This window comes from Heptranchias perlo, chromosome 4 (genome assembly GCF_035084215.1).
Source record: "Heptranchias perlo isolate sHepPer1 chromosome 4, sHepPer1.hap1, whole genome shotgun sequence".
Classification (NCBI taxonomy): domain Eukaryota; kingdom Metazoa; phylum Chordata; class Chondrichthyes; order Hexanchiformes; family Hexanchidae; genus Heptranchias; species Heptranchias perlo.
Genome location: NC_090328.1, coordinates 102246736 through 102256548, shown reverse-complemented (window position 1 = coordinate 102256548; position 9813 = coordinate 102246736). Strand labels below are relative to the sequence as shown.

Here is a 9813-nt window from a genome sequence, read left to right as displayed (position 1 = left end):
GCTCCAAGTGATGGAGGTGGACGCCGTGCCTGGCGAGGCTGGTGATGTTGCTCGTCCTCAGATGTAGTGGTGAATGCAGCCATGGCGCCCCCCCCATCCTGACGGTGTGAGTTTGAGGGGTTTTGCAAAGTAGTTAAATATGTTTGAACAGAAGAATTTTGAGTGGAAAGTAAGAATTTTCAGTGAAAACACAAAGATCTTGCAGCCAAAACTTTGTCTGAAAGAACTGAGTGCCCTGCTCCCCGTCTGTCAAATAAGAATTTGAATGTCTCACTGGCTGCTGGCTGAAACACATCTGTTGCAACATGGAGTGTTTCCCACAGCACGGGAAACACGCTGAGGATGCTTCAAAATTGCACCCCGCCTCAAAGCGGAGAAAATGAAGTAATTCAACTACTTAAACTATCTAAACAACAGTGTAAAGTATCATCCCGCCGGCTTTAATTGCCGGTGGGACTTCCGCATTCGGGAGGCCCACACGCATCCAGACACATCAGTGGGGAACCCGGAAGTCTGCAGGTTGGAGCTGGGTTCTGAACCTGATCAGGATCTCCCCGATTTTCGGAGTCCCCCCTACGCACCCGTAATTTCCCGGAAAAATTGAGCCCGTAATGTCTGTCCCATGTCAGCAGCATAAATAATGTGACTGATAAAGGTTCAGTTGGCTCTGTTATCATGGATTTGTCACATTGATGAATTTACTGCAATTCTACATAGCAGTTTGTAATGAGATAAAGTTTCATGTTACAACTGAAAGTGGTAATGGCACTGGGCAGTAGGATTTCCCTCTGGGGCCTCCCGTTGGATAAGCCAACAGGCACAATAGAAAGAAAGAACTTGCATTTATATAGTGCCCTTCACGATCTCCGGGTGTCCCAAAATACTTTACAGCCAATTAATTACTTTATTGAAGTGTAGCTACTGTTGTAATGTAGGAAATGTGGCAGCCAAATTGCACACAGCAAGGTCTTACAAACAGCAATGTGGTAATGACCAGATCATCTGTTTTTTGGTGATATTGTTTAAATAATATCAGTATGAGGTAAATTAACATATTAGCGACATTAACGTGTATTTATTAACAACTCAGATGACAGAAAAGAGGACCGCATATACAAGTTTGCCGATGATACAAAGATAGGCAGTGTAGATGGAAGCATAAAATTACAGAGAGATATTAATAGGTTAAGCGAATGGGCAAAACTGTGGCAAATGGATTTCAATGTAGGCAAATGTGAGGTCATCCACTTTGGACCTAAAAAGGATAGATCTGAGTACTTTCTAAATGGTGACAAGCTTGAAACAGTGGTGGTCCAAAGAAACTTAGGGGTCCATGTATATAGATCATTAAAATGTCATGGACAGGTACAGAAAATAATCAAAAAAGCTAATGGAATGTTGGCCTTTGTATCTAGAGGACTAGAATACAAGGGGATAGAAGTTATGCTACAGCTATATAAAGCCATGGTTAGACAGCACCTGGAGTACTGTGTTCAGTTCTGGGCACCGCACCTTAGGAATGTGGGCTTTGGAGGGAGTGCAGTGTAGATTTACTAGAATGATATCTGGACTCCAAGGGTTAAATTATGAGGAGAGATTACACATACTAGGGTTGTAGTCCCTGGAATTGAGAAGATTAAGGGGTGATTTGATCTAAGATTTCAAGATATTAAGGGGAACTGATAGGGTAGATAAAGAGAAACTATTTCCGCTGGTTGGGGAGTCAAGGACTAGGGGACATAGCCTAAAAATTGGAGCCAGGACTTTCAGGAATGAAGTTAGGAAACACTTCTATGCACAAAGGGTGGTAAAAGTTTGGAACTCTCTTCTGCAAACGGCAGTTGATGCTAGCTCAATTGTTAATTTTAAATCTGAGATTGATAGATTTTTGTGAACCAAAGGTATTAAGGGATATGGGGCTAAGGTGGGTATGTGGAGTTAGGTCACAGATCAGTCATGATCTCATTGAATGGCAGAACAGGCTTGTGGGGCTAAATATCCTACTCCTGTTCCTGAGAGGCCTTCAGCTGCATTCCTGGCTGTCACGATCAGCTGCTTCTCTTCAATCACAGGCCTAGTACAACAACTTTCCCCCTGAGCTTGCTAACTTATACAGCTGAATTCTCATTATCCTCTGCTTGTTTCCAAGGTACAATTTGAAGGAAGAATTTCAAGTTCACGATGATTTTCACAAGGCCCATTACATCATTGGCAGTATGAATGACAGTTTACCTGAGCACTACCTTGTACAGGTAAGTAATTGGGTCTTTTCTGAAGGATGTGTTTGTACAGTTTGAACATCTATTACTTGCAGAAGAGTAAAGATATATTAGTAACAATTAGTGTATTATGCTGCAAGCAGACTGCAAATGTATCAATCTGAGGTATGTCAACAAATAGGCATTATCCACTAAATAGTACATTTATAATGTGTTCATACTGGGAAAAGATATCCTGCTGTGTTTGGTCTGTAGACAGATCATCTCCGTCGGCAGCATTAGTAAACATCCTTAGTGATTTATTATTCATTTCTCCCATTGCGTTACGAACAAAATGGTACATGAAGTTGCACGGAGTAGCTTTAAAAACATTTAAAGCTATCATTTCCAAAAATACCAAATACATTGGGATTAAAAAAACAACAATATTGTAAAGATTGTGAAGCATGCTGGAGATTCAGAAGACCCGGGCGACTCTTCCCTCAGTCAGATGGCATGGTTAAGTATTTCAAATAAATTATGGAAAATACTCTGAAAGTTTGTAAGGGACAAAATCAACCAGAACACTGACAGCTTCTTCGTGAAAGTAGTTAGTAGATTTGAGCTTGAGCCCTACCTGCTGTTCTCTCCTCCCCACTGTTTTCTCAGCCATGTCCCAACATGTCTATCTTATAAAAGTAACTGTTCCTGTCTCTCCGTACCAAAAGGATTAAACCTAAATGTTAACTCATCCTTCTGTTTCAAGAGCTGACTGACCTGCTATGCATTTTCTGTTTTTATTTTAGATTTCCAACATTCATTGTTTACATTTTACTTTTTTTAAACTCACTTTCTATGACGTGTGGATTTGTGCTCAATTCCTTTCACATGCCATCTTCAACACTGCAGCTACTGGGTCAGACTCTTATACTAGTGCTTGTTTAGTTTGGATTCTGAGAGATCGGCTCCTGCGAGCAGGCTCCCTGTGTTTACAGAGTTAGATCCAGCTCCCATATCCTAGCGGCAGAATCCGAGAGCCAGTTTTTCATGAATTACATTCCCAGCTGCAGGAAATGACTTACTGTGGGGAATTCCACTATTGTTACTCAGCCACTTCCAAAGATGCCTTAAGTAAGTTACACATGATAATTCCCCATTGAGCTCATTAGTATTACTATTGAATGTAGAAATGGAAATTCAGAAGCTGAACTCTATGTTTAATTGTTTCTAGAATTACAAAGGAGATAAAAATCCTTTCATGACAACGATGCATTGATTTATTAGGAACTGTTTGCAAAGCTCTCCAGTGAATGACGTCTGTTGGTAATACAATATTTGACTATATGTCCTTTCAGGGGAAATACTTCATGGTCAAAGATCTCAACAACAAAATTGATACCCTTCTTACCATGAGTAATTATGGGGCACCAAACTTTCGCCAGACTCACCTTGGCTATCCAGTGTTTGGCATGGGGCAGCCAACAATGAATGGCTTCTGCAAAATACTACAAAGACTGAAGGAGGAAGGACATCAGGTGAGAAATGTGTTCACTGCTGGCTGTGCTGACCAGTGATTCTCTCTCATGTGTGACTAGCACATTAGTTGGTGCAGCAGTGCTAGACTGAAATGAGCAGAGTCATAAAAGTTGAGGATGGTGGTATGTTGGCTGCCATTGGCAGTGCCATGGTTGCAGGTTGGCTGAAGAAGATGGCCAGCAGATGGCTTAGCTCTGTCAACTATCTCCTCAACATCTGTCTTATGTAGCAGTATGTCCACTTTCCCACCCTTGAAACTGAGGTCTGGGTGCTGTAGCTCCATCATTTGCCCACAGAAACCATTCGCTATCTCAACACGTTGGCTTTCCTTTTAGTTCATTTTTGCCTGATAATTCTCCCCTCCCTCTCCCCCACACCAAGCCTTGGAAAAAAGGCTGAAAATATTTTAAAAGCCTTTATAAAGACTGAAACAATATTTGCCCCAATATGCAGCCACTTACCTTTAAATGGTACCGTTCCTTTAAAGTTGAACTGCAGCCCTTTAAGGGCTGAATGCCAACCAGATTTTTCACATCCTCCACTAGGTCAGGTTCTAACATAAGGCCAAAGCTGCACTGGGAGTTCATGCTAATTAGTCAATTGAGAATACCCTGCAAAATTGTGCATTCATTTTTTGGATCGTTTTTAACAAGTGGGCAGTGAAGATTCACTACAGAGGAGTACAATGAAGAAAAAAATGTGTGGTGTACTTAATGTGGAATTGGGCAGGTAGGCCCAACTGTTGACAAAGTTATTCTCCAGATTTTGTGGAGCTGGAATATTTTAGAGTTTTTTAAGTTCACACTGACAGTGAATGGATCTCATTGTAGCCTCGAACTTTAGCTTGTGGCTCCACCATTGGCGGCCATGCCTTCAGCTGCCTAGGCCCTAAGTTCTGGAATTCCCTCCCTAAACCACTCCACCAGCCACCTCTCTCTTCCTTTAAGATGCTCCTTTAAAACCTATCACTTTGATCAAGTTTTTGATCATGTGTCCTGATATTTCCTTATGCGGCTCGGTGTCAAATTTTATTTGATAACGCTCCTGTGAAGCGCCTTGGGACGTCTTACTACGTTAAAGGTGCTATATAAATGCAAGTTGTTGTTGTTTTACCTATAGTGGTGTCTTCTATACTTTACTCCTAGTAGCAGTCATCACAGGTGGAAGCAGCTCTTCTCAATTACAGACTTTCAATCTGGTAATGAAGTGTCAAGGAGCACAGCATCCCAAATTGTTCTGTTGGAGGCTTTGTGGAGTGGCCTGAGCTCCACTTACGGCCGTTGTCAGTCTCTATTTAAGTCACTGATGATCAGTGTCTGCTCATGGCTGCCAATAATAAACTGGCTGAGACCTCAGGGGTTTGTAAGATGGTGATTCCTTTGCAGCAACTCATTGAACTTTTTGGTTGCAAGCTCTTTTTTTTGGTAGCCCAGTTATGTCAAACGGTTGCTTTCCAGTCTTGCTTGGTTTTTGAATAATTAAATAATGTTAAAAATTTCTGACCATGACTCCAGGCACCATGACATCTGTTAAATGCGGAAGCATGTTCCTTGGACCATTTTAGAATTTCACCATCAGCAAAGCTCGTCTGCTTCCTAAAATATGTTTAAACCACTCCATGGCCTTGTCCTTCCATATCTCTGCAACCTCATCCAGAACTACAAATCTCCCCCAAACTCACTGACTCTAGCTTCTTGCCTCACCATGGGCCTAAACCCTATGTTCTAGAATTCCCTCCCTACACCCCCTGCTTCCTTTAAGACCCTCCTTAAAACCCACCTCTTTGACCAAGATTTTGGTCACCCCTCTTACTACCTCTATCTTTGGCTCTTTTTTATGCCATAGTGACGCGTTTGGAACGTCTTTTTATGTATAAATGCAGGTTGCTGTTGCTACCATTGCTGTTGTTCTTCTCCTCCTTCTCTTCATTAAAATTTATCCCCTTCCAGTTTTCCAAACCTAACCACCAGCAGAAACAATGCTCAGCTCATTCGCAAAGTTCAACGAGCCCATTCACAATGATGAATGTGCAGGATTTTGAGTTCATAGAATCATAGAAGTTTACAACATGGAAACAGGCCCTTCGGCCCAACATGTCCATGTCGCCCAGTTTATACCACTATGCTAGTCCCAATTGCCTGCACTTGGCCCATATCCCTCTATACCCATCTTACCCATGTAACTGTCCAAATGCTTTTTAATAGAAGTTGTATTTGATTGATTGAATGAATGAATTTACCACTGGCAGAATTATGAATATACCAAAAATATAAGACATCTGTGTCATCACTTTGGCTAACAATTGGTGGATTCCTCGTCTGTTTGCTGTCAAAAGTCTCTAAAAACTACCAAGAAGGAAGTCTGCTAATGTGACTGGGCCACCCAAGAATAATGGCTTGTTCCACTCTTGAGATAACAAATGTATTTCAGAGAGGAAGGATGCAACTCAATGTTCTGCATAACATTTGTCTAAAATGTCCCTTCTCTCCACCACTAATCAGTAATATTGAGAAATTGCCCTCAGCATTAGTTTATGAGTGTCATGCAGGTCATTGGGTATAGACTCTCACTGTGTGCCACACAAAATCCAAAGAATGAAACTGTTTCCACTGGCAGGAGGGTCGGTAACAAGAGGGCACAGATTTAAGGTAATTGGCAAAAGAACCAGAGGGGAGATGAGGAGAAATTCTCTTACGCAGCGAGTTGTTATGATCTGGAATGCACTGACTGAAAGGGCGGTGGAAGCAGATTCAATAGTAACTTTCAAAAGGGAATTGGACATATACTTGAAAAGGAAAAATTTGCAGGGCTATTGGGAAAGAGCAGGGAAGTGGGACATAAGAACATAAGACAAAAGAAATAAGAGCAGGAGTAGGCCATACGGCCCCTCGAGCCTGCTCTGCCATTCAATAAGATCAAAGCTGATCTTCGACCTCAACTCCACTTTCCCGCCTGATCCCCACATCCCTTGATTCCCTTAGAGTCCAAAAATTTATCGATCTCAGTCTTGAATATACTTAACGACTGAGCATCCACTGCTCTCTGGGTTAGAGAATTCCAAAGATTCACAGCCCTCTGAGTGAAGAAATTTCTCCTCATCACAGTCCTAAATGTCCGACTCCTTACCCTGAGTCTATGCCCCCTAGTTCTAGACTCTCCAGCCAGGGGAAATAACCTCTCAGCAGCCACCCTGTCAAGCCCTCTCAGAATCTTGTATGTTTCAATGAGATCACCTCTCATTCTTCTAAACTCCAGAGACTATAGGCCCGTTCTACTCAATCCCTCCTCATATGACAACTTCTCATCCCAGGAACCAATCTAGTGAATCTTCGTTGCACCACCTCTAAGGCAAGTATATCCTTCCTTAGATAAGGAGCCCAAAACTGTACACAATACTCCAGGTGTGGTCTCACCAAAGCCCTGTACAATTGCAGCAAGACTTCCTTACTCTTGTACTCCAACCCCCTTACAATAAAGGCCAACATAGCATTTGCCTTCCTAATTGCTTGCTGTACCTGCATGTTAACTTTCTGTGTTTCATGTACAAGGACACCCAAATCCCTCTGAACACCAACATTTAATAGTTTCACACCATTTAAAAAATATTCTTTTTTTCTATTCTTCCTACCAAAGTGAATAACCTCACATTATACTTCGTCTGCTACCTTCTTGCCCACTCACTTAACCTGTCTATATCCCTTTGCAGACTCTTTGGGGTAAATTTTATGGGTTGGGGATGCGTGGGAAGGTAAAAATTGTAAAAATGTAAAACCCGACCCTAACCTGCCCACTTCTGGTTTTAACGGAGGCGGGTCGAGGGGCAGGTGACCAACCCATTTTCAGGAGGCGGGTCAGTCAGTGAAATCTTTTAAGGGGGCTGCGGCCCTCCGTTTTAATAGGTTTTTAAAAAATGTTTAATTCCTGGGGGCCAGAATTCCTGGGCTGTTAGCTTCACGCCACTTAAGAGGAGGCGAGAAGGCCCAGCTCAGCAGGTAAGTGCCTTTATTGCACAGCTTTTGGGCCTGGAGGAGCAGGAGTGCTTCCTCCAGACTCAGCAAGCCTACCTGCCGCGATCCCACAGGCGCGATTGGCCGACCCCCTCCCCATGTCCGATGCCCCCCACCCTGATCTCCGACCACTCCCCCGCGATCTCCGACCCACCCTACAATCTCCGACCCCCCCCATGACTGAGCCCCTGATAATCCCCCCAATGACCGCCAACCCCGATGATTCCCTCTGATGACCAACCCCCTGATGACCGAACCCCCGATGCCCCCCGACGACCCCCAGCCCCTTCCCCCCGATGACCTGCCGATTCCAACCCCCCCCTCCCCACCGGATGACCGACCCCCTACCCCCGCTCCGATCTAAGACTTACTCTGCTGGCGCCCGGTCCCTGCTGCTCTCCTGTCTGACTGATGGCCAGCCTCTCAATCTCGCTGGCCCGTTGGGTGGGAATCCTGCTGAAAAAAATGAAAGACAACCTTACGTCAAAATCGTAACGACGTCTAGGAAACCCGTACTTCTGGGTTTCCTGTCAGGAACTCCCCCCCCTGCCACCGCCCTCTTCCCAGCTCCCAGTTAAAATTTACCCCTTTGTGTCCTCCTCACAGCTTACTTTCCCACCTAGCTTTGTATCGTCAGCAAACTTGGATACATTACACTCGGTCCCTTCATCTATGTCATTAATATAGATTGTAAATAGCTGAGGCCCAAGCACTGATCCTTGCGGCACCCCACTAGTTACAGCCTGCCAACCTGAAAACTAATTGGATAGCTCTTTCAAAGAGCCCACACAGGCACAATGAGCCGAATGAGCTTATGCCCATTTCACGGAATAAAATGTAAAATTTGCCGTGCTGGGGATTGAATGTAAAATTATTTTGCCAAAAGCTCCAGAGTATTATTGAAAATTCTTTATGTGGGATATTTTTGGAAGAATGTTCTTTAATATTTGAAAATATAGAAAATTTTGATCATTTTTACGATTCATCTAAAAGCCTGTTTCCACTCCCCCCCCAAACCACAAAGGAAATCATTTGCTTCAACGTGCGAGAGGAGCCTGTCATTTTGTTCCACCAAGATGACGATTTTATTCCTTACACCCCACGTGATCACAACAACCTGCAGGAAAATCTCTACAATCTGGCTCCAAGAGATCAGGTGGAAAAACTGGAATTAATCATTAAAAAGGAGGTATGTGACTTTCCAAAGTTTTATAAATGACTAATATCTGTTAGATATGTTGAGTATTGCACTTATCTAAAGGTTTATTTAATACTTGTTTACCTGTAAAGTACAGCTTTTAAAGTCTATGCCAGAACAGTAAGGAGCCTCGTCTGCTACCAGCACTATCTGACTTGGTGGCCAGATTCCTCCCAGCACGACGTGCGACTGCAGTGCACGAGAAAGGACTCCATGTTTGGTCGCAGAGATCTCTGCTGTTCCAACTGAGATGAAGTGGGGCACAGTGTGGGCGATTGTTGATCAAGGCAATGATCTGAGCCCCAGATGGGAAGACCGAACCTGATCATGAAGTATGAGATTACTAGATGTGCAACGACACCTGATGCAAGGAATATTACAGCATTGCTACACTCAGTCTCACTGAATGGGTAGCCCACCTAAGGATTTGGTGATACATTGTGTGCTCTAACACTAGTGCAATCACACCTGGTGTGAAACATCCGATACTTAGAGGGTAGGGAACCTGTATTCACTGGATCAGTTAATGTACCGCTGGCTGAGGTTTGGCTAGAATACCACAAGTAGTTAAGGAAGTAGGAATGTCTGTCCTCGTACTGTTTGAGATTCAGACGGTCTGAAAGATGGGTACATTATGACCATTATTGTTCATGAGGAGAAAGCGTGACTGATGACTCAAAGTCAGGCAAAAGTGGGGGAGCTGAAGCAGATGAAAGTTGTGTCACCATCAGCCAAAGCAGCGAGCTCAGCCCACACAGCACCAAAGGCCAGGTCCTGGGTTGAGGAGAGTCCAGCTACCACAGTGACACCTGGCTGCATAAGAGCATGCAAGGCGGCCAAGGTTTTTCCTGAACATTATCTCAGAAGAGGCAAT

At 43.6% G+C, this 9813-nt stretch overlaps 1 protein-coding gene across 3 annotated transcripts in view; it reads left to right on the top strand.

Moving 5' to 3' along the window:
• The first annotated feature begins 2098 nt into the window (after nt 1-2098).
• LOC137320571 (paladin-like) overlaps nt 2099-9813 on the top strand; it is a 98297-nt gene continuing 90582 nt past the window's right edge. For all 3 annotated transcript variants that reach the window (XM_067982254.1, XM_067982253.1, XM_067982252.1), the window contains exons 1-3: nt 2099-2252; nt 3554-3733; nt 8766-8930. In XM_067982254.1, coding sequence (XP_067838355.1) covers nt 2217-2252; nt 3554-3733; nt 8766-8930 — 381 coding nt within the window. In that variant the 5' untranslated portion in view covers nt 2099-2216. The remainder of the gene's footprint in view (nt 2253-3553; nt 3734-8765; nt 8931-9813) is intronic.